Source organism: Ascaphus truei, chromosome 6 (assembly GCF_040206685.1).
Source record: "Ascaphus truei isolate aAscTru1 chromosome 6, aAscTru1.hap1, whole genome shotgun sequence".
Classification (NCBI taxonomy): Eukaryota; Metazoa; Chordata; class Amphibia; order Anura; family Ascaphidae; genus Ascaphus; species Ascaphus truei.
Genome location: NC_134488.1, coordinates 119,180,578 through 119,205,087, shown reverse-complemented (window position 1 = coordinate 119,205,087; position 24,510 = coordinate 119,180,578). Strand labels below are relative to the sequence as shown.

Below are 24,510 nucleotides of genomic sequence, written 5' to 3'. Positions count from 1 at the left end.
TGTGTGTGTGTGTGTGTCATATATCTCAAATTACTCATAAATAAATCACAAGTATTGTGTTTTCGGGGATTATCATTCCATTCCTAATTTGATTACATTTGAATCGCTCGTTCATGCACATTGGTTACGTGACGAAACTTATTAGTTCACAATATGCTGTGTTTTAATTCTGTTTATTTTACAATTTCCGTTGAGGTCTCTTCCTTTCCCTCACTTTTTTTTAATTTTTTTATTCTATAAATCTTCTTGATCACATACGTTGTTGTGAAAACCTTCAGTATTTTTCTATTTTGAAGACATATTCCAATAAAGTAATGTTTGTGGGGCTGCTGTCATTGCGATATTGGATATTGTGCATGCTTTCCTGTGAGAGGGTTTGGTGCTCTTATTGAGCCCATGACACATTTAATTTGCGTTGTATATTATGTGCTTTAAAAAAAAACGCTTTTTTGAAACGCTATTGAGCAGAACGTTAAATTAACAAACAACTGCTCAGCTTGGTAGAAAAGTTTCTACAGTACAGGCATACCCCGGTTTAAGGACACTCACTTTAAGATCGCGAGTAAGGACATATCGTCCAATAGGCAAACGGCAGCTCACGCATGCACCTGTCAGCACGTCTTGAACAGCAATACCGGCTCCCTACCTGTACCGAAGCTGTGCGCAAGCGGGGTGACTATAGAGCCTGTTACACATGCGCTATTTACATCAGTTATCCACGTATATGACGATTGCAGTACAGTACATGCATCGATAAGTAGGGAAAAGGCAGTGCTTCACTTTAAGTACATTTTCGCTTTACATACATGCTCCGGTCTTATTGCGTACGTTAATGCGGGGTATGCCTGTGTTACATACATGCCCTGGTCCCATTGCGTACGTTAATGCGGGGTATGCCTGTATTGGTATTTGTGCAGTGCCAGTTGTTTGCAGATATTATACAAGACTCCCTGTATTGCAACATCAACATGGGTTGTTGCGTTGGACGGCACATTGACTTGTTGGTTGTATGGTGGTCAGACACATTGTATTCACTGTATTCACTCTCTTTATCACAGAGTGACCAGCAGCTGGACTGTGCCTTGGATTTGATGAGGCGTCTCCCTCCGCAACAGATCGAGAAGAACCTCAGCGACCTTATTGACTTGGTAAGTGACCTCCCAGTAGTTTGCACGTGACCCCCTTTGCCACTGGAGGACCCTGCAACATATTGAGTTGGCGATTAGCAGTTGTGGAGTTTCTTTTGTTTACGAGCCATTCTGGAAGGAAACTAAAGAGCAATTAGGGGAAGCAAAGACTTGAGGGGGACAGCGTTCTACGCCTTGTTACGTCTGGTAATCTCGGTCTCGTTGACCTCATTAGCAAAGTGGCCGGTGGCCCCCGGCCCCCCACCCCTCCCCTGTGTCACGTCTGTTGTTGTGTTCTTGGAACTGCCAAGCTGCTAATTAGAGCACATTACGAGTCCCGTCAGTCACTGGTCCAGTGAGTCGCATGGAGAGAGAGCGTGACCGGAGTGAGACAGGGGCGGGTAGAACAGTGCGAGGAGGCTATGCCAAGTCACTCATTCATAACATCTTAATAGGAATAATGGCGCAGACGTTTGTGAAGCCAGAAAATCTGACAATAAACAGAGGGTTTTGTGTTCAGAGCTCAAGGGTTGAAGAGAACTCGGAAGGCCTTTATTCCTGCGGGGTCAGCCATTTACCTGGTCTGAACAAGGTTGCCCAAATGTAAAGCCCCCCCAACAGACTTTAACCCTATCCATTACTTACTCTTATCCTTTAGTAGTGAAGCTGGCTAACATTGTCCTGTTGACCTAGACATGGGGTTAGCCAACTCCAGTCTTCAAGGGCCACAGCAGGTCAGGTTTTCAGGATGTCCCTGCTTCAGCACAGGTGGCTCAATCAGAGGCTCAGTCTTCAACTGAGCCTCTGATTGAGCCACCTGTGCTGAACCTGGGATATCCTGAAAACCTGACCTGTTGGTGGCCCTTGAGGACTGGAGTTGACCACCCCTGTCCTAGACCGACACTGACGTGACTGCCTAACTCTACCAGACAGGTTGTGTCAGTGTTCAGCTCTTTTCTACCTCATGCCTGGTACAAGTCTCCTTTGCCGCATATCTTGGTGTACAAAGTATTTCCTTAAACTTTCGGTCCGTCAAAGCTTCCTCTAAAAGTTCGAATATCATTATTATTGTTACTTATTTCAAGCCCTGCGGATTTGATTTTAGGCTATGCCTATGCTGCTACCCTCTAACCCACATGTAATCCACAGTAATAACACATCAGAAGCTTGTGTGTGTGTGTGTGGGTTCGTGTGTGGGTTCGTGTGTGTGTGTGTGTGTGTGTGTGTGGGTTCGTGTGTGTGGGTTCGTGTGGGTTCGTGTGTGTGTGGGTTCGTTCGTGTGTGTGTGTGGGTTCGTTCGTGTGTGTGTGTGGGTTCGTGTGTGTGTGTGTGTGTGTGTGGGGTGGGGTTCGTGTGTGTGTGTGGGGGTTCGTGTGTGTGTGTGGGGGTTCGTGTGTGTGTGCGTGTGTGTGTGGGGGTTCGTGTGTGTGTGTGGGGGTTCGTGTGTGTGTGTGGGGGTTCGTGTGTGTGTGTGGGGGTTCGTGTGTGTGTGTGGGGGTTCGTGTGTGTGTGTGGGGGTTCGTGTGTGTGTGTGGGGGTTCGTGTGTGTGTGTGGGGGTTCGTGTGTGTGTGTGGGGGTTCGTGTGTGTGTGTGGGGGTTCGTGTGTGTGTGTGGGGGTTCGTGTGTGTGTGTGGGGGTTCGTGTGTGTGTGTGGGGGTTTGTGTGTGTGTGTGGGGGTTTGTGTGTGTGTGTGTGGGTTCGTGTGTGTGTGTGGGTTCGTGTGTGTGTGTGGGTTCGTGTGTGTGTGTGGGTTCGTGTGTGTGTGTGGGTTCGTGTGTGTGTGTGGGTTCGTGTGTGTGTGTGGGTTCGTGTGTGTGTGTGGGTTCGTGTGTGTGTGTGGGTTCGTGTGTGTGTGTGGGTTCGTGTGTGTGTGTGTGTGTGTGGGTTCGTGTGTTTGTGTGTGGGTTCGTGTGTGTGTGTGTGGGTTCGTGTGTGTGGGTTCGTGTGTGTGGGTTCGTGTGTGGGTTCGTGTGTGTGTGTGGGTTCGTGTGTGTGTGTGGGTTCGTGTGTGTGTGTGGGTTCGTGTGTGTGTGTGGGTTCGTGTGTGTGTGTGGGTTCGTGTGTGTGTGTGGGTTAGTGTGTGTGTGTGTTGGTTCGTGTGTGTGTGTGTTGGTTCGTGTGTGTGCGTGTGGGTTCGTGTGTGTGTGTGGGTTCGTGTGTGTGTTCGTGTGTGTGTGTGGGTTCGTGTGTGGGTTCGTGTGGGTTCGTGTGGGTTCGTGTGTGTTCGTGTGTGTGTGTGTGGGTTCGTGTGTGTGTGTGTGTGGGTTCGTGTGTGTGTGTGTGGGTTCGTGTGTGTGTGTGTGGGTTCGTGTGTGTGTGTGTGTGGGTTCGTGTGTGTGTGTGTGGGTTCGTGTGTGTGTGTGTGGGTTCGTGTGGGTGTGTGTGGGTTCGTGTGTGTGGGTTCGTGTGTGTGGGTTCGTGTGTGTGGGTTCGTGTGTGTGGGTTCGTGTGTGTGGGTTCGTGTGTGTGTGTGTGGGTTCGTGTGTGTGTGGGTTCGTGTGGGTGTGTGTGTGTGTGGGTTCGTGTGTGTGTGTGTGGGTTCGTGTGTGTGTGTGGGTTCGTGTGTGTGTGTGGGTTCGTGTGTGTGTGTGGGTTCGTGTGTGTGTGTGGGTTCGTGTGTGTGTGTGTGGGTTCGTGTGTGTGGGTTCGTGTGTGTGTGTGTGGGTTCGTGTGTGTGTGTGTGGGTTCGTGTGTGTGTGTGTGTGGGTTCGTGTGTGTGTGTGGGTTCGTGTGTGTGTGTGGGTTCGTGTGTGGGTTTGTGTGTGTGGGTTCGTGTGTGGGTTCGTGTGTGTGTGTGTGTGTGGGTTCGTGTGTGTGTGTGTGGGTTCGTGTGTGTGTGTGTGGGTTCGTGTGTGTGTGTGTGGGTTCGTGTGTGTGTGTGTGGGTTCGTGTGTGTGTGTGTGTGGGTTCGTGTGTGTGTGTGGGTTCGTGTGTGTGTGTGGGTTCGTGTGTGGGTTTGTGTGTGTGGGTTCGTGTGTGGGTTCGTGTGTGGGTTCGTGTGTGTGTGTGTGTGTGGGTTCGTGTGTGTGTGTGTGGGTTCGTGTGTGTGTGTGTGGGTTCGTGTGTGTGTGTGTGGGTTCGTGTGTGTGTGTGTGTGGGTTCGTGTGTGTGTGTGTGGGTTCGTGTGTGTGGGTTTGTGTGTGTGTGTGTGTGTGTGTGGGTTCGTGTGTGTGTGTGTGGGTTCGTGTGTGTGGGTTCGTGTGTGTGGGTTCGTGTGTGTGGGTTCGTGTGTGTGTGTGTGTGGGTTCGTGTGTGTGTGTGGGTTCGTGTGTGTGTGTGTGTGTGTGTGTGGGTTCGTGTGTGTGTGTGTGTGGGTTCGTGTGTGTGTGTGTGTGGGGGGGGGGGTGTGTGGGTTCGTGTGTGTGTGGGGGGGTTCGTGTGTGTGTGGGGGGGTTCGTGTGTGTGTGGGGGGGTTCGTGTGTGTGTGGGGGGGTTCGTGTGTGTGTGGGGGGGTTCGTGTGTGGGGGGTTCGTGTGTGTGTGGGGGGGTTCGTGTGTGTGTGGGGGGGGTTCGTGTGTGTGTGGGGGGGGGTTCGTGTGTGTGTGGGGGGGGTTCGTGTGTGTGTGGGGGGGTTCGTGTGTGTGGGGGGGTTCGTGTGTGTGTGGGGGGGTTCGTGTGTGTGTGGGGGGGTTCGTGTGTGTGTGGGGGGGTTCGTGTGTGTGTGGGGGGGTTCGTGTGTGTGTGGGGGGGTTCGTGTGTGTGTGGGGGGGTTCGTGTGTGTGGGGGGGGTTCGTGTGTGTGTGGGGGTGTTTGTGTGTGTGTGTGGGGGGGTGTTTGTGTGTGTGTGGGGGGGTGTTTGTGTGTGTGTGGGGGGGTGTTTGTGTGTGTGTGTGGGGGGGTGTTTGTGTGTGTGTGTGGGGGGGTGTTTGTGTGTGTGTGGGGGGGTGTTTGTGTGTGTGTGTGGGGGGGTGTTTGTGTGTGTGTGTGGGGGGGTGTTTGTGTGTGTGTGTGGGGGGGTGTTTGTGTGTGTGTGGGGGGGTGTTTGTGTGTGTGTGGGGGGGTGTTTGTGTGTGTGTGGGGGGGTGTTTGTGTGTGTGTGTGTGGGGGGGTGTTTGTGTGTGTGTGTGTGGGGGGGTGTTTGTGTGTGTGTGTGGGGGGGTGTTTGTGTGTGTGTGTGGGGGGGGGTTCGTGTGTGTGTATGGGTTCGTGTGTGTGGGTTCGTGTGTGTGGGTTCGTGTGTGTGGGTTCGTGTGTGTGGGCTCGTGTTCTCTGGTATTCTGCGTTTTGGAGGAGGGGGTTAGCAGGTTACACCTGCTCCGGATACTGTAGTAGATGTTGGAGGAGGAGGAAAGGGATCACTAGGAGTACGTTGTAAGGTGATACATGAAGTTGTATTTTGAACTCTTCTCCACTTCCCACCTGTCAGCCCCGTGACCTGTTGGGTGACTTCTTTCCCCTCCTGGGTTGTAGCCCAGCTGGCCACCTCTGCTGGTATCTGGTTTCTGGTCAGACAAAGACATATAGTCTTGTACGACGGGGGTATGGAAGTGGTGAACTTTAATTAAGTTTGTACAGATACCAGGCTGAGAAGGGGGGCACGTTATGGTGACAGGCATGACAAGAGCAACCTTGTTCCTCAGACTGCTATCAGAATCTCATTAACTTCTTTCAATTTGTCTTTTCTTTGTGTTCTCCCTCCTCGAATGTCCCTAGAAGACTGTCTTAAGCTTTCATTAGGACATTCCCCCCATCAAAGGCTTCCGTCTCCATACCACCCACCCAGTAAGGGCTGATAGCCGATCTCTCTGCAAACGTGCTCTGAAAGCCGCCCCATTCATACCTAAACTAAAGCCAAACCCCAGTGGCTGACACTTGCACCCTGTGTTGCCCACCCTGGCATAAGAGCTGCTCTGTCTCGATCCCTGTAACGGCCACCAGAGAAGAGAACTGCTCCCTTGTCCATAACGCATCACAAAGATACGCGACTCCCTCTAACAGGCGACATTGTGAAGTAAGCGGGTTCCCTTCCTTTTAACCCTCTCTGAGATATGAAGTCTGAGCTGTAATCCTTGACGCTTCTCACCTTGGTTAAAAACACTGCACATTTGTTACTGTAGCACTCGGCTCTGGCTGAGAGTCGCCCGTATGTCTTCCATATCAATCCAATAACATTTGCTCCCCTATAACCATACGAAGCAGAGTGTTGTACTCCCTGTCAATAACTCCTGGCAAGGAGTGAATCGAGACACCTGTGCTGAAGCAGGGATATCCTTAAAACCTGACTGGTTAGGATTGGGGGGGGGGGGGGGGGGTTCTTGAGGACTGGAGTTGAGCACCTCTGCTCTGTAGCACCCTCGGAGAGCTGAGAGCTGTTCTCTTTACAACAGACACTGAGGGCTTCTCTGTTCCTTTTATAATTACCTTGGTTGGCTTCCCATCCTACAACATCCACCATTTTATAAATGTGACTTTTCTGCCGCTGTTCCCCTGAATTATGTGGGTTCCCTATTTGGTGTACAGTAGGGCCCCGCTTTTCGGTGCCCTGCTTCTTGGCGTTTTGCTCACACAGCGGTACCGAGAAGGGGGCCGTCGTGTCTGCGCATGCGCAGAACAGGGGCTGCGGAGGTCGCATGCGCAGAAGGGAGGATTGCATGTGCAGACTTGCAGGAGACGCCGAACATCGTCGTTTCCGCTTTCCGGCGATTTTCGCTTTGCGGCAAGGCCATAGAACAGAACCTGCCGTATTAGCAGGGCCCGCCTGTATTCTGTTAAATGTAAAATGTCCTCCTGAAGAGGAGACTTTTGAGGTTTTGAAAGCGGGTATATTCTTTTTAAATTGTAAAGTGAAACATTTGAATGAACAGGCAAATGTTTTACACTTCTCCTAGGATCTGTATAGGAACTAGAATTTTGCTGGACTTCACAATTATTCTTAGATCAGATCTCTCCTTTTCAAGTATTCTTCCACTTTTCTCTTAAACCCCCCCCCCCCCCCCCCCCATCTGTCCTTAACTCCCTCTCCTCCCCCCCCCCCCCCCCCTCCATCTCCGTCCTTAACTCCCTCTCCTCCTTTCTTCCAATCCCTGCTAATTAGGCAATCTGTGCTGGACTGGATGGAGTCTGCAGGAATGTGAACAAAGCAGGTCTATTGGCTCTTGCTAAACACTCTGCATTCCTCTTTTATTGGGAGCTGGAGGAAGTTAGTGGGTCGAGGTGTATGTCTTTGATATACTTGCTCTCTGGTTTTGCTGCCAGTACCGGGATTATAAGTAAACCTGCACCTCCCTTTGTGTTTACGTATACCAGTAGTGTGTATGTTGGGAGAGCACCGTTAAAGGCAACCAGCTAAAAATGACATGGACGACGGAACCCACAAAATATTATTGTAGCAGACGACTTAAAGCTGGTCTAATGCTTCATGAAATATAAGACGCAACTGAAACGCCAACCCTTCCAGTATTCACTTGACACCTCCCCGCCTCTATTATTTACATTTTCTACACCGTTACCGGCTTGCAATCCTTCATGATGAGAAATCACTGCCCCTTTTCCTCAAGTATGTCAACTACAAATCACTACTAGCACGTGGTTAGCTGGTGCAAACAGCACGTCAACTCCACGTGGCAGATCTAGTAGGGCTGGGTTATTTGGGCCTATTCCAGTTCTATCTGCTAAGGAGGATTGGGTTTGGCAGGGTGGGAGTAGATGGAAAACCTTGGCATATTTGTGCAGATTTTTATGGGAAGAGAAGGCAAACATGTTGTTTCATTGACACTTGAAACTGCGCCATGAACACATTCTGCTGCCTTTTGCTTTGCAATGGCATCCAAGGGGTTAATTTACCTTGTTTTCAAATGACCGTGCAATTGGAGGGTTGTAGTAGAGCTGAGGGGATAGACTAATTGGAGTAAGGAGATCCTGGAAAACCTGTGAGCATACAGTTTAGTGACGGTCCGGTGTGAGGCCTGGCGACTTACTCTCAGGTTATTGCATGGAGTTTTCTCCTTTAACTGGTTTTGCTGCATATTTGTTTGTTTAGGTGCCCAGCCTATGTGAAGACCTCCTGTCCTCTGTGGATCAGCCTCTCAAGATCGCTCGAGACAAGGTGGTGGGGAAGGACTACTTGCTGTGTGATTACAACAGAGATGGTGACTCCTACAGGTGATTAACAAGGGACTTCACTAAAGTGCAGTAGAAGGTCTACAGTTTGACCAGGACAAAGTCCATGCCGAGCAGATTCCCAAGTGGCCGGGGTCAGGGCAGAGTTAAAGAGCAGGTCTGACAATGTCCTCAGAGTATGACCTTTCATCGCTATTTCTTAGAACTCGGTCCCGCTGCGCTCGTTGGCGCGGGCGGCCATGTCCCGAGTTCCCCACCAGCAGGGGAATCCTCGCGAGCCGGTCCCGGTCCCCCCTGGCGGCACAGCTGACTACACGCTGTGGCGCGTCAGCCGCTAGGAGACACAAGAGAATGGTGTTTCCTAGCGTTGACACGTCACGTGGTGTGGCTGTGAGCCAATGGGGAGGGGAGGCTTCGCGAGGAGGAGAGGCTTCGGGGAGCGGGGAGGAGTGTGGAGTGAAAGCAGGTGAGTGCCTGTCTGTGTGTGTGTCTGAGTGCGTGCGTGCGTGCCTGTGTGTGTGTGTGTGTGTATGTGTGTGCCCGAGTGCGTGAGTGCCTGCCTCTGTCTGTCTGTCTGTGTGTGTGTGTGTGTATGAGTGCGTGAGTGCCTGCCTGTGTGTGCGCGCGCGTGTGTGCGCGCGCGTGTGTGTGTGTGTGTGTGTGTGTGTGTGTCTGCCTGTGTGTGTCTGCCTGTGTGTGTCTGCCTGTGTGTGTCTGCCTGTGTGTGTCTGCCTGTGTGTGTGTGTGTGTGTGTGTGTATGAGTGCGTGAGTGCCTGTGTGTGTGTGTGTGTGTGTGTGTGTGTGTGTGTGTGTATGTATGTATGTATGAGTGCCTGCATGTGTGTTTAAACTTACCCTCAGCAGCTCCAGCCCGAGTCCGTGGAGGGAGGGAGGGGGGGGGGGGGGAGAGTAGCGGGTCCCTCCGCTCAAGCCACGCCCCTCCTCCCTGTCAATCCTCCCACTCCCGCCCACCTCCCGCTCCGGCTCCCGCTCCCTACAGACCGCATATCGCGGTCTGTGTATGTCAGCGCACCGCCTGTCTGCAGTGCGGGTGCGCTGACTCTGGGAGCGGGGCCTTAGCCTTAGATTAACGAATTTACTCAAAGATTTATTTAAGAGAAAGTATGAATATTTTGGGATTTTAGTTTTTTTTTTTTTTTTTTAAGTAACAATATTATGCCCTCCAGGATTTAAGCACAATATAACCACTATCCCGCTAAAATATCTGAAAGAAAAATACCAATGTTAGAATACAGGTTTTTCCCTCGGGGAGAGAAACTGTAGGTTAATATTGTAGTACTGACTGCCATGGTGCTTTAATATCAGTCTGCAAACCCATCTAGATGACTATTCTTTTATCTGGATTGAGCATACAACTGGTTGTGATTTATACCCTCTCTGCTGTTGCACCGATCCCTACATTCTTACGTTCCTCCATCTTTGTTCCTGATTTCCAACTCATTTATAATTTACATCAAGCCTCCAAGAAGGGAATCAACAACAAGACCCCAGGAGACTACTGTATCCTGTCTGTCCTCCAACCTTCTCCAAAGACAAATTAAAACAACACTACGTGTTTTGTCAACACAAAAACCACATGGCAGAGTTGACATGGCTGTGTGTGTTGGGACATTACGTTCTTCTCTCATGGGAACCGGTTCATTCTATGACCTGTTATGTTCATGCGAACCTCTGTGCTTCGGATGCGACCTTGAATCCTCTCTGACCACTCTGCTCTCCTTACCAGGTCACCGTGGAGTAATAAGTATGACCCGCCCTTGGAAGACGGAGCCATGCCGTCCGCACGCCTGCGAAAGCTAGAGGTGGAAGCCAACAATGCCTTCGATCAGTACCGAGACCTGTAGGTTATCCTCCAATTTCCCTGTCCCGGGCTGGGGTACAGCAGGGAGGGGGGTGGGGGGTGCTCGGGGTGCAGCTGCTTGGCCTGTGTGTTCGAAAGATCCGCATTGTGTGTGGGATTCTGATAAAATCCAGATTCCTTTTGTTTTGGGCTTCAGCACCAGGGCAACATGGAAAGATGGGCCTGGACACGGCACAGACAGTGTGATGTCATGATGAAGTCATGGCGCAGCTTGCCACAGGGTCGTCAATTAGTGCGGTCTTAGGCTCACACTCTGCTTTTATCCCCATAACATTGGACAAGCGTTTCTCCAGCTGCCAGAATAAAGTGTGAAAGCCGAGTGTTCAGCCCCGGGGAGAAGTCCTGGGTCAGCGACTGGTTTGTGTTCTTGTTTCCCAGGGAGACATCAACACAACCTGCGGTTAGGAGTCAGCCCACGGGAAACTGAAAATGAATAAAACAGAAAATACGTTTGTGCGGAGAGGGTTAGAAACACAGGCTGTATTCTACACTCCCCCAGTACTTTGTGGTAGAATGATGATGCAGGATAGGTAAATCTACCCCGAGTATGTTCTGCGTTGGGATACAGTGAGAGGGGTGAAATATAGCTCTATATTATGGATAAACGGTATAGTGTTTCCTGTGGGCTGTGAGATGGAAAGGATGTGTATGTTTTTGTTTTATATTTCCTATAGTGATGTGTTAGAAACACTTAAGTGTATTCCTTATATTTTAGTCTAATGTTTTCTGCATTCCCTGTATAACACCATAAAAGACGTCTGTTTTTGGTTCCGGTGATGCATTGGCGTGCTCGTGGCGACCTTGGCGTGCTCGTGGCGACCTTGGCGTGACCGGATGAGGCTGTTATATAGCAGAAGTAATAGAAGTGGGGAGATGTTCTGTGATTTAGGACGCTTCGTGAAATAGGGGGTAACAATATTATGGCATTGGCATTCAATTCTGCAATACAGTAATGAGATGTCGGGAAGGAGTATTTGATTATGTAGCTTATTCCATGCGGGTCAGTAAGAAAGGAGGGACAGAAACACTTGGGTATGCTATAGTGCAGGGGTGAGCAAACTTTTTATGTCGAGGTGGCCCCCCCTCCCCCTTTTCATCCGTGATATTAGTCAGGCCGCCTGCCTGATGTAATCCAAATCACATGGGGAAAAAACAACTTTATTAATTGGTATACAATATCAATGTGAATACAAATACGTAAAAATACTTGCAAATTTTAACTTATTTATTTTTATTTTAACATTTTTAAACAGCAAAACATGACATTTTATATAGGTTTTTTAAATCCGTGTAGGAATAGTGTAATAAAAATACTGACTGCATTAAAAAAAATGTATTTGAACTCCTAAAGCATCTTCTTTCTCCCCCTCATCTTTTCTCCTTTCTCCCCCTCTTCTCCTTTCTCTCTTCCCCCCCCCCCCCCCCCACTGTCGTCTCTTCTCCCCCCTCATCTCCTCTTCCACTCTCTCCACCCCCTCTCCTCAATGCCTACCTGGCTTCGATGGAGGAGGCCTGCGAGAGTGGAGCAGGAGGGCAGCATGAGAATAGGACAGAGGAGTTGGGCAGCGGCGGAGACTGGCGACTGGTGAGGAGCTGCGCTGTTGCAGCGGCAGACACCGGAATTCAGTGAAAGCTTCCGGGTCGGACTGCTGAGCTGCGTTCCTCCCTGGTCGTCCTGCTTTGCTCCCGCCGTCCGACTCCTCTGCCACTGCCCTGCTCCACTCTGGCGGTCCTCTGTGCTCTTCAACCACCGACATCCTCTTCTGCCACTGCCCTGATCCGCTCCTGCCATCCTCTCCTGGCACCCCCCTTTAAAAATGTTGCGCACCCCCAGCTATAACGTGTGTGTATATAACAATACAGTTTATAATTAGAAATGTTTTTTATGTATTCAAACCTACATTTTCCTAACTAATTGATTCGTTGCTACATTGTGTACTGAGCAGTGTGAGCCTGGAGTGAGAGAGCGATGTGTGTATAATGTATTTAATAGAATCTCTGGATATCTCCTCTTCGACTGTATGTAACGTGTTCCCAGAAAGATAATGCCCAGGCTAGGAGTTGTGTTTGTGAAGAAGAGCAGACAGTGCAGAGATGGGGGGATTGAACTCCGTGTGAGCCGGGGACACGTTGTATCCTGATCATGTTTCTGCCAGAGGTTCCCAGCTATGCTCAGATGTGCAGATGTTTGCTGGTCTCTGAGCAGCTGGTGTGGGACCCTTTCTTACATGGGAGCATTGGCATGCCGGTTCTGGGAAGCTGCACCTGTGTAGCCTGGATAGAATTTCCCCTCCGATACCTGTTAGCAGCCTGCTGGCGCCATTTTGGGACATGCTAATTATACTGCGGTGAGAAGCAGCTGTGCCGAGTACAGACTGACATTGAATTTGATGGCAGCTGCTGTATTCCTGTTAGGCAGTAGAAACGATGCAGAGGGAATAGCAACACGGCACCTTTTGGCGTTAAAGCACCAATCTAAAAATCCCTTTGACTGCATGCTCTCTCATTGGTAGGTCTCTGTGGTGGTGAAACCTTAACGGAAAATTATATTTGGATGTCTCTTTAGACTTTCTGTGGTTCTGGTGCATCCCAGAAGTGGGATTTCCTATTTCTTGGTATTGATCTTTGCACCGTTCGGGGATTTATATGTGAAAAAGATATAGATACATTGAAATATTAGCAAAGGCTTTATGTAAGTTGAATGCTCGCAATGAAATATAATTTAAATGTTTAAAGGAGTGGTACGTTAAAGGTGCAAGTCCCAGATAGATATAGATCTCGCATGCCATTTAATTCTTACCCCCCCCCCCCTGGATTGAAGTAGGGGGTCTTTGGAGTTGGACCCCATTACTTTCAGCTCTGGGTACCCCCTGCTTTCCGAGATACTTGCCTCCGTAGAGGGTGCCGGCATCTCTGCGGAGTTTAAATGTCCTGGTCTCATGCACTGTATGTCATCACGGCTTCCTATTGGACCGGCCGCCATTTCATTAGGCACACAGTTCTCTAACTATAGAGATACCGGCACCCACTGCGGAGGTAAGTATCTCGGGAAGCAGGGGGTCCCCAGAACTGAAATGAACACCGTTCAGCTCCGGACACCCCCTGATTAACCCTGTAATTTCAAAAAAATAAAATAACCTGCATTGCTGCTTTAGTTCTATATACGTTCTGACGTTCGTTTCAACGTATGGGTTCATGGTTGATTAATTTTTAGAACCACAACAAATAACATCAAACTAAAATCCCCTGAGGGGCCGAACAGAGCAGGAAAATGCTGCAGCAATTGTGCAATGTCTGTGATCAGAGCGAGTTACGTAGCCCATGTTGCAAAATTCCCTGAAATGAAATCCACGAACGTTTCGTCAAAACACCCCCCAGTTACTCATTTTTTACAATCTAACCTCCCCCCCCCTCACTACACAAGCTGTGATCGGGTTGCAACCAGCGGCAGAAAGAGACTGTAATGTGGGGGGGGGGGGGGGGGGGGTTAACCCCTCTGTTGCCAGAGAGCTCTGTAATGCATTGCAAAGTCAATTCTATGGGGTTCACCCAGGAGTGGCAGACTCCAGTCCTCACTGGGCCACCGACCGGCAGGTCAGGTTTTCAGGATATCCCTGCTTCAGCACAGGTGGTGACTGAGCCACTGATTGAGTTTCCTGTGCTGAAGCAGGGATATCATGCAAACCTGACCTGTTGGTGGCCCTTGAGGACTGGAGTTGGCTACCCCCCCGAGTTAAATAATCCAGGTGAATGCTTTGATTCATTAACCTCTCGGTGGCTGGGGATGCCAGCAGTGCGCTGCTCGCGGCCTGACAGGCAGTAATAAGCATGAGGGCAGCTCCTGGCATGTGTTTGCTGTTAGGTCTGGCCGCGCTGCTCCTCTCCAGGGGCTTCATGTGGTTTCAAACATCATTTTAGCACATTCTTCAAATACCCACCAAAGCCGTTACGTAAAAACTCATCAGGCTCAACCACATCAAAAACCGAGACCCCCTCCCCTCTGCCTGTTCCTTTCATGTTGTTTTTAACGAGCAAAAGCAGCCATTGTAGGTATGAGGAACTTTCCACTGCTGTTCTGGTGTGGGCGCGTGCAGCGCATCTTTTGGCAGGCAGGGGGAGACGGGAGAGCGGGGTCACGCCCTGCGTGAAAACAGAAGGTGAATCCCTGCGCTGCTCCCATTTGGCGAACAATAACGGGGGGGAAATATTCATAGTGAATCCTAAGTCTGTAAGACAAAGGAGACTTTTGGTTGCATCCTTTGATCAATTAATGGCAAGCCTGCTTCACTGGGACTTGCAGTGCTCAAGGGCCACCAACAGGTCATGTTTTCAGGATATCCCTGCTTCAGCACAGGTGGCTGAATAGGTCCTAGTTTCAGCGCAGGTGGCTCAGTCAGTGGTTCAGTCTTTGGTAGCCTGAAAACCTGACCCGTTGGTGGCCCTTGAGGACTGGAGTTGGCCTCTCCTTTGTCAGGGGGTCCGCCTGGCAGCAAAGGGATTAAAGGAGAGCAGTGTCGCGGGGTCCGTATTAGTCTCTTCTCTGGCTGTTCTGTTATAGCCCTCCTGAGAACTTTATAAACATGCAGGTACTGGGCCCCTTACACCCATTCGCTTCCACAACACCACGTCACAGCAGGTACCGAAAGGTGCCGCTGCAATGTAATATGCACGTTACACAGGGAAATACAAAATGTGTGTATTTTGAGTTCTTCTACCATTTTCGCTCTCATATTTTTAAAAATACAGTTGAAGAATTGAATCACAGGGCAGTATACACTGCACAGTACACAATAACTGTTATATAGAGCTGACCGTGTATGCAGCAGGCAAGAGTCCCTGCCCCGTAGAGCTCGCAATCTATTTTTTACAATGCATACGTCTCTGCTCATGAACTTTGGCCGAGCTATGGAAGTCACACTGCAGCGATTCCAGAGGTGCAGTGGTTAGGACTGGGTTATACCGAGTCCCACAGCTTCAGCAGCCGGCTTATTTTGGAAGAGGTTGAAACTATTTCTTATATCAATCTTTCTCCAAACTAGAAAACCAGTAGCCAAAGGTGTGTGTGTTGTGTGTGTGTGTTGTGTGTGTGTGTGTTGTGTGTGTGTGTGTGTGTGTGTGTGTGTGTGTGTGTGTGTGTGTGTGTGTGTTCGTACACTATTTCAGATCATGAACTTGCTGTGTTCTAATTTGTTTTCGTGCGCACACGTCATAAATCTATATGCAATCCTCATTACATACGTGTTCAAAACTCACAAGTAGGTTTGTGTTTTGGAGGAAACACAAATAATGATGGTGGCTTTCTTTATTTGTAGGATTTTTCTGATATAATTGATTTTTTTTCTGACCGGTAGAAATCTCTGTATGTCTTTAAGGAAATGCATTTTTCAGGGAACACGGCTTTGTTAATTATCTGCTGTCATGGTCAGGCTTTCCTAATAGTTCAGAGATGTTAAACAAGTCAAAGACAGTGTTCCATGGGCAAGTGCTTTCATTTCATTGCCATGGAAACTTAGAGCTGAGGCAGAGAGAGAACGTGGTATAGGACATTGGGTGTTCAGGAGCAAGTTAATGCAACTTTTCCTAGTATGTGACTAGACCAGAGGTGGGCAACTCCAGGCCTCAAGGGACAAAAACAGGTCAGGTTTTGAGGATATCCCTGCTTCCGCGCAGGTGGGTTCAGTCTGTGACTGTGCCACCTGTGCTGAAGCAGGGATAACCTTAAAACCTGACCTGTTGGTGGCCTTTGAGGACTGGAGCTGGCCACCCTTTACTAGTCAGACACGAGACTGAGGCTGCCAGGGTGATGGGAGTCGGGCGGTTATCACTAAAAAGCTCTCTTTCGTTGTCTATTACAGTTTGTGTGTTGAATGGGTTGAGTGTATTTATGCCTTTTGTCCTTGCTCCCTGTTGCTTACGTGTGTTTTTGGCCTTTTCCTTCTCTGCGGCTGGATCTGACTTTGCTAAACCTTTGCGTGACATAACACGTAGGGCCGTTCCCACTGCATGTGTTGTTTCCAGGTTTATTCGGAGCACTGTACAGTAGGAAGCCGGAATTCAGCTTGTGTTTTTCCTGCTCAATGATTCTTTTTTTTTAAAACTTTTATTCTTTAGTTGTACGTAAATGAATATGGCTGTGAATCTCCTCTCACTCGGTGACATAAGACCTCAAGGAACCTTATCCTAGAGGATTGGAGTATCCATTCCCCTTAACGATACCCCCTTTCTTTACAGGATTGGAATTGCGCTATTTTCCTCCGGAGCTGTACCGGGCTATTTTCCCGAGATACGTACTGGTGAATTTCCCAGTATTACTTCCTGTTTTTTGAAGGCGGTTTAAATAGCTGTCCAATAGGAAGCTGCAGCAGATTATACAGGACATCCAATAGGAAGCTGCAGCAGATTATACAGGCCATCCAATAGGAAGCTGCAGCAGATTATACAGGACATCCAATAGGAAGCTGCAGCAGATTATACAGGCCATCCAATAGAAAGATGCAGGAGCTTATACAGGCCATCCAATAGAAAGCTGCAGGACATTATACAGGCCATCCAATAGAAAGGTGCCTGAGATTATACCGGCCATCCAATAGAAAGCTGCCGGAGATTATTCAGGCCATCCAATAGGAAGCTGCAGGAGATTATACAGGCCATCCAATAGGAAGCTGCAGGAGATTATACAGGCCATCCAATAGAAAGTTGCAGGAGATTATACAAGCCATCCAATAGAAAGCTGCCTGAGATTATACAGGCCATCCAATAGGAAGCTGCAGGAGATTATATAGGCCTTCCAATAGGAAGCTGCAGGAGATTATATAGGCCTTCCAATAGGAAGCTGCAGGAGATTATATAGTTTCCTGTTGGCCCTGAGGATTTTCCCGGAGGAAGATTTAAACCTGGTATCTCGGGAACTGGGTGGTCCCCGAGCGACAATGGTGCAGATCTCCTGTACCCATCCTATACAAAAAAAATGGGTGACACCATATATAGGAGATGGGGTAAGAATTTGTCGTTTTTTAATTTTTTATGATGAGATCCTTTGTAGTCTGCATGAAATGCTGCTCAGTGCTTGCTTGGAGAAGTGGGAATAAACAGCAGGAGCTGACATCTATCACAGGCTTTCAATAAAGATAATAACCGTCGAGGAAAAACACTAATAATAATAATAATGTTGGTAATGTGCTTGTAAGGGCGTCGCACCGAGCTCTTTCCACGCCGCTGGTACAGGGGGGCTGCAGCCTCCCGGGGTTTCTGTTTGTCTTGGTACCCGTCTCCCATGCCTGACTGCAGCCTCTTCCCACAGGTACTTTGAAGGAGGCGTGTCCTCTGTGTACCTCTGGGATCTGGACCACGGCTTTGCAGGAGTGATCCTCATCAAGAAAGCCGGAGATGGCTCCAAGAAGATCAAGGGATGCTGGGACTCCATCCATGTGGTGGAAGTTCAGGTAGCAGCTCAGGCCCGACCCCCCCCCCTCCCCCCCTTTACTCCCTGAGCCGGGAGGGCCCGTCTCCCAGGTGTTCTTTGCACAAAGCAACGTGTGTGCAAGGGAGAACATTCTTGCACCCTCCCCCGGCTATTTGGCTGAAGATTAGTGGGAGTTGTAATCAGACTGTTCCCTCCCCCCGCCCCCCGGAGGGATGGAAAAGGCTGTTCCTGTGCCCCGTGCGTGTCTGTTCCTTATTTAGGGGCTGTGGGGATGCTCTGCTAATTAGGCAGGGAAAGCAATGGCCCGGGGAGGTTAGGTAGAAGCAGATTTTGGAAGGGGGGAGGGGATAAGGGAAGGCTCCCTTCAGCTGCGAAACTGGGAAGGGTTATTGTATTTGGGCCATGGGGTTCTGAATATCTCCCCTGTGTGTGCTGGTTTCTAACAGTGTTTCCTTCTCTCTGCTGTTTCAGGAGAAGTCCAGCGGTCGCACTGCCCATTACAAACTGACCTCCACTGTGATGCTATGGCTGCAAACAAACAAGACTGGCTCTGGTACCATGAACCTAGGGGGGAGCCTGACCCGACAGGTATCCTTGGACCCCACATGAAGCACAGTGCACTAGCACCTCTCACACTGTTCTCTTTAACCAAAGCAATGTACTGCAGGCACCTCCAATCCAGCAGTGGCAGACGTGATTGATTGTTGGTGATATTTGTGCAGTTACAGAGCTTATTGCCATATTTCAGGCCTACTCTTGCTCTAATAATTCACGCATCACGTGTTTCATCCTCTCATTCCTTCCCACACATCCTTTCTCCTGTTTTTATTGGCGTCTCTTCTCTTTTCCAGATGGAGAAGGATGAGACTGTGAGCGACTCTTCCCCGCACATAGCTAATATCGGGCGGCTGGTGGAGGTAAGTGTCCGTTGTATGAGGCAGAGCAGAAGAATGCGGGGCCCCTGGTGTACCCAGCTGATACTGCACATAGCTCTGACTACAATTAGTAGACTTGCTCTGGAAGCTGAAGAGCGTATAGACCGTAAGCAACTATTGGACACCAAAGAGACCTTCCCAATCACTTGCTCTGCATCAATAATCTCCCCCCCCCCCCCAACTTCTGATTGTTTACACGATCCTGTCTTACATGGTTCTACCTCTACCATGTGGGTATATGGAAGAAATAACAGGCAACATATAACTCATTTAATGCATACACAATGCTACAAAGGCTTAACGACTTCAGTGTTGTAGTAGGAGAGGGCATGCAAACCCAGTACTTTTATTACCAACCTACTTTCTTCTTTTTAGAAGGTTTTCTTCTTTTTCTGTTTTAGACCATTATAAAAACTTTCTAAAATTAGCTCCAAAGAGCTTTACCTCAATGCTTTATAATGTCCGGAAATTGGGCACAGTGTCGCTGCTTTTTTAAGGCGCTGCTACCTCTCTGAATCGTTACCCACTGCCCCCCTAACTGTGCCCTCAGTGGGAGGAGTCTTCTCTGTCCGTTTGGTCTCTTTCTGCCTGTAACCTCTCGCCCATTTCCCATTCCCTAGGACATGGAGAACAAAATCAGAAGCACGCTCAACGAGATCTACTTCGGAAAAACCAAGGATATAGTCAACGGGCTGAGGTAATCTAGGCACTGCATGCTCTCCCATCCCATTCCTCTCTCTGACAGACACATGCCAGGTCCATTCCTGGCCAGGAGTGCCGGTTTGGCTGCGGACCAGGAGCCATGCAGGACATCTTATTCTGTAATCCAGACTGACCACGCCCTCCTTTCTGTTCCCCACCCAGGCACCTTGACCGTCTAGCCCAGGTCTGGTTTTCAGAATATGCCTGCTTCAGCATAGGTGGCTCAATCGACTGTGCCATAGATATTCTGAAAAACTGACCTGTTGGTGGCCCTTGGAGTGGCGTGGCCCGCCCCTGTTCTAGCCTTTCACCGCTCCATCCTCTAGCCGTGGTATCAAGCAGGGGGACTATATGATGTAGCCCCTATGATGCCAGGCACTTCTCATCTCTTTGCTTGTTTCCCTCACTTCTAAACTCATCTCTGTAGATCAATAGATGCAATCCCTGACAACGTTAAGTTTAGACAACTCCAGAGAGAGCTCTCTCAGGTGCTGACACAACGCCAGATCCTGCAGCCAGATAACTAGTCCAGGTACCCTCTGCCTGTGCGTGTGAGCCCATCACCACTAAACTGGCATCCTGATGCAGGCGGGCACAGCTCGGCATGGTGTGTGGCAAGCCCCTTACACACACACACACCACTGCGTTTTGCATGGCTCAATGAGTTTGTGTTATCAAAACCAGCAGCACCACCTTGATGTTTTGGTGCATGCAACTTTTCACCGGACCAGCTGAAAAGACAGTCTTGGGCTAAAGCGAGAGATTAAGAGTACACTTTGGCATGTTTGTGAACCTATGGGAGGGGGTATCTGGGATGGGATGATGAATGTACTGGGTCATATGCACAAGTGAGTCCTCTTGCTTGGTTGCCATGTTTACCTCTACAGTCAGAGGCCCATGGAAACCAAAGTTGCGGTTAACTGCTCCACGCACAGATTTACTGTCTGTATTTACGGCTTTGCTGCCGGAGGGGATCTGCTACACATTATGGAGACATTTCTAGCCAGCGAGGGGGAACGTAGCAGCAGGGTTTTATATCTGGCATCGTCCAGCTTCTGTGTTCTGGCAGGTGATAGACACTAATTTTATGTGCATTATCTCATTGCATTCAAGGAGAAAGGGGGAGGGGGTTGGGAAATGTGACCACAGCCCCGACTGTGCAGTGTTCGGATGCATGGAGTGACGAACTAACCCAGCACTCTGCCGCATTAGCACTTAGCACTTGTGTGTTGGGGAGCATGTGTATGGCAGGGCAGATCTAACACAGGCGTTACTACTGGGGAAACAAATCGTATCTCCTGCAAGGAAAGCAAGAGGACTGAAACACACCGACATACATATTATGCACTCGTTCTATGCAATGAAATAGTCTTGTAAAATAAAATATTGCAATACATTCCCAAAGGGATCATACCATTGTTTCTAAGCAGCATTGTGAGGGTCCCAGTTTTGATTATTTTTTTTTACTCCCTTCATTTCAAATACATTTATTGTTGCGAACTAAGGCCGGGGCCATGGTACGTAATACACGCTGACGCTCATGCTCTCCTGCTCAAGCAGGAGCCTTTTTGTGTCCTGGCATGAGCGTCAGCGAGCACGCTTGGGAGGCGGGGCTAGCGCGCCATGTCACGGCGCCGACGTCACGGAGTGCCATTGGCTTTTGCGGGTCACGTGACCGGCCCTCCGCTTCCCTCAGCGCGAAAAATTAAATGATCCGTCGGCTGCAATTCCACACGCCTCCGCACACCTGCGGAAGCGTCTACCAAAGCCTCCCACATGCAGGAGGTAAGTTTGCTGGCTCAGCGCGGCTCAGCGCTGTATTCTGTACCATGGCCCAGGCCTAAAAGATGTAGGAGTTTTGCATTTCTCATCTAGAATAACATGGCTTGGTTAATCATCGTGACCGAAGTATAGGGCTGGCCAACTCCAGTCCTCAAGAGCCACCAACAGGTCAGGTTTTCAGGGTATCCCGGCTTCAGCACACAGCACTGATTGAGCCACCTGTGCTGACGCAGGGATATCCTTAAAACCTGACCTGTAGGTGGCCCTTGAGGACTGGAGTTGGCCACTACCCGACCAGTACATGTAATCATAATGTATCCTGGTAGAATAGTGACACAGTATGCTGTACTTCCATTTAGTTGTTAGATTCAATAGTCTGAAGAGTTAAAGTGAGAGAGAGAGCTGGAGTTGGTTTTGAAATTACATTTTGAAGTCTCCATGAGCGTGTTCCTAGTAAAGCTGGTTCAGGCTGTGCTATGCTAATCGTTCTATGGCTCTGCTCTGGAAATTCCTGTACGGTGCCAGAAGCGTTCAGTAATATTATATGGTGGTTGTAGCCATGTAAGTACAAGGCACATATCTCGTGCACCATAGGAAGGGGAACAGCTGTTAACAGGAACAGGATAGAAGATAACCTGAATAAAATAACTGGGTTATGTAGAGTGCATAAAAATGACACAGCACTGACCTGTGAAGTCCACATACATGTAATTTCTTACTTACAATGTATCCCATCCTAGTATAGATACAAGCTACATGCAAATATAAAATAACCGCACAAAACTGTTATAACTACTCGGAATAAAATGTATTCAATGAAACAGATGAGGTATGTAATGGGTGTAAAATAAATGTCCTTTGGGATTAGGATCTAATTAACCTACACGGGTACTTTTTCCTTAATCGAAGGATAAAGTGACCATCCTGAGTCATTTGGTGCTTAGTTTCAATAACGCCGTCCACTTTATCGGGTACATAAAATGGCTGCCAAGATACTTCCAGGAGTCTATAGTAGTAAGGAGGCAGAGGGGAGCAGGTGGTATGATACCTTTTTATTGGACCAACAAGAAGTTGATATAATAAAAGCTTTCAAACCTCTCGGGGTCCATCGGGTTACCCTGAGCTAGAGCGGTTTGAAAGCTTGTAACAGATCAACTTCTTGTTGGTCCAATAAAAGGTATCATATCACGGCCTCGCTCTTCCTACATGGAAGAAAGGGCCAAGATGGCTACCCACCCTTCTCTGCCAGGAGTCTACACTGGAATGTATAAACTTGTGCTCCTCACCGTTCTCTCTCACTGGTAGAGAGTACGTACATTTAACCGGGGCAGACACAGCACCTCGCCAACCACGCAGAACCTCTCCCTCGGGACTACGCAGAACCTCTCCCTCGGGAATAGGGGAAATGTTGACGTTTTCCTGGTACTTGTAGTCGTCTCGGCAGCACAGTAATATGTAGAAGCCAAAATGCGATCTTCTAATTCATACATGTTATCTAACAATCCTCCTTTACGAAATCCGTTTTTGATTTGATCTGTACTCCGATTCACAGCATAAAAGATTGTGTTCCATAACGCACAAGTATCAACCATTTTGGCACGATCTTTTAAATGTTGAGATGGTTTGAAGTCTCTTTCTGGTACTTCTGAAAAAATATCAAATGACATTCGATGTGTTCAAAAGAGATCCAGAAGCGTAGAAATAAGAGGACATTATGGCCGGTTCCCTAGTGCTCTGAGCACCTAAAGATTAGATGTGTAGGTAGCAGCGCTCCCAAATGGATTAAAGACTTTGCAAGTTTATTCTAACATCTGTAAAGTGATGGTGGACAATGTGCCAATGTTTTGCAGTGCTCCCAGTAACATGCCAGCCGCACATAAATATATATACAGTATTCATGTGACTCCGATCCCTAGAACCGGGCCGTCCCTGAGCGGCCCCGCCGCGCTCTGCTTCACTCTGTTCCCTCTCGTTACAGGTCCGTCCCTGAGCGGCCCCGCCGCGCTCTGCCTCACTCTGTTCCCTCTCGTTACAGGTCCGTCCCTGGGCGGCCCCACCGCGCTCTGCCTCACTCTGTTCCCTCTCGTTACAGGTCCGTCCAGACATTTGCAGACAAATCAAAACAGGAAGCTTTGAAGAATGACTTAGTGGAGGCCCTGAAGAAAAAGCAGCAGAGTTAAATGTCGTCGTCGTCGTCGTCCCCCCAAACCCGCACACCCCCTTTTCTTTTCTTACAAGGTCTGCCCCCCCCCCCACACCCCCAATTGGTCACGGCCCTCCTTTTTTTTATTTTTGTTGGTCTGTCTGCATCACTTAGCCACTCGACACCGTTCGCTCCTATTGAATAAAGCTGTATGAATCTTTTGCAGTCTTGGGGTTGCTTTTTTCCCCCTTCTCCTCTAGCCTCACCTTTTTTTTTTTTTTTGTGCTAATCGCCCCCTCCCAAAACCCTACCCCACCCCCCTTCCTTCCCTTACCCCGGGGGTTTTCAAGGCCCCCCGAGTGACACCCCCATCCCCCCCACAACAGGTCAAGTTTTCAGGATATCCCTGCTTCAGCACAGGTGGCTCAGTTGAAGATTGAAGCCACCTGTGCTGAAGCAGGGATATCCTGAAAACCTGACCAGTTGGGGGCGTCTTGAAGCCTGGCCTTGAGAACCCCTGCCTTACTCTGTACTCTACTGCACATACTGATTAACACCTGCAGTGCCAGAGGGCCTGTGCAAACTTTGACGGCCCCAACAGGGTTACCTCCTTTTAGGGCATAAAAAGACAGCCGATTTACTTTGACGTGGAAGATGAATAAGAAGACTTGATTTTCTGCTAAGTGACCCGTCCCCTCTCTCCTCTCTCTCCGCCTCTGTGCATCTTCACCTTTTTCCTGGTGACTTTCTAGGGAATGCTTAGGGTATATATTTTTGTTTTTGTTTTGTTTATATATATATTTTTTGTAAAGCTTTAAGTCTTCTATATGAGCCTTCCTGTACTAACAATAAAATGATTCTAAATACCTGCAGCGGGCTGTGTGCGCAGTTTATAGCTGGGAGGCCCACTTTATAGGCGCCTTATCCCGGGTGTTACAGCACGTAACAAATGGTTAGATTTTAACTTGCAGAGTTAATGAGTCCCAGGTTCCCATGGATTAGTGTACAAAGCAGCCTTTCCTTAATTGGGGAGGGGATGTTGTACCCACCCACGCTGACACCATGCTGTGCAACAACACTGCTGATCCACTTCCCACACCTCGTTGCTGCTTCTGCAGAGCAAATAAATGTAAAGGATCGTGAAGTTGTTTTTCCTCTGTAATAATTTGGAACCTATACAAGGGAGTCTGTTCAGTTAGTAAGGAACACTGCCGGACACCATCAGTACCAGCGCACACCGCAGTTATGCGAAGAACCAGAACATGTCATTTGGGGCACCAAAAATCACATCGTATTAGAAAAAAAAAAATGAATGTCCAAATATTTTAAGGAAAGAAAATCCCACTTTTGTGCATCAACCATCAGATAAACCCTTCATATAATGCAAATAAAAATGGTGCACCAGTTGTCCAAATTTTTTTCACTTTATTCATCCAGTAAGAAAAACCAAAGCAG

The 24,510-nt window shown here is 48.8% G+C and overlaps 1 protein-coding gene across 2 annotated transcripts in view; it reads left to right on the top strand.

The window, feature by feature from the left end:
- CAPZB (capping actin protein of muscle Z-line subunit beta) overlaps nucleotides 1-23,276 on the top strand; it is a 51,384-nt gene extending 28,108 nt beyond the window's left edge. The window contains exons 2-10 of one of the 2 annotated variants that reach the window (XM_075606030.1): nucleotides 1,059-1,148; nucleotides 8,108-8,229; nucleotides 9,936-10,049; nucleotides 17,371-17,512; nucleotides 17,965-18,081; nucleotides 18,345-18,410; nucleotides 19,049-19,125; nucleotides 19,558-19,662; nucleotides 23,005-23,276. In XM_075606030.1, the coding sequence (XP_075462145.1) occupies nucleotides 1,059-1,148; nucleotides 8,108-8,229; nucleotides 9,936-10,049; nucleotides 17,371-17,512; nucleotides 17,965-18,081; nucleotides 18,345-18,410; nucleotides 19,049-19,125; nucleotides 19,558-19,657 (828 nt within the window). In that variant the 3' untranslated portion in view covers nucleotides 19,658-19,662; nucleotides 23,005-23,276. The remainder of the gene's footprint in view (nucleotides 1-1,058; nucleotides 1,149-8,107; nucleotides 8,230-9,935; nucleotides 10,050-17,370; nucleotides 17,513-17,964; nucleotides 18,082-18,344; nucleotides 18,411-19,048; nucleotides 19,126-19,557; nucleotides 19,663-23,004) is intronic. The other variant, XM_075606031.1, reaches the window with a different exon arrangement.
- The last annotated feature ends 1,234 nt before the right edge of the window (nucleotides 23,277-24,510 follow it).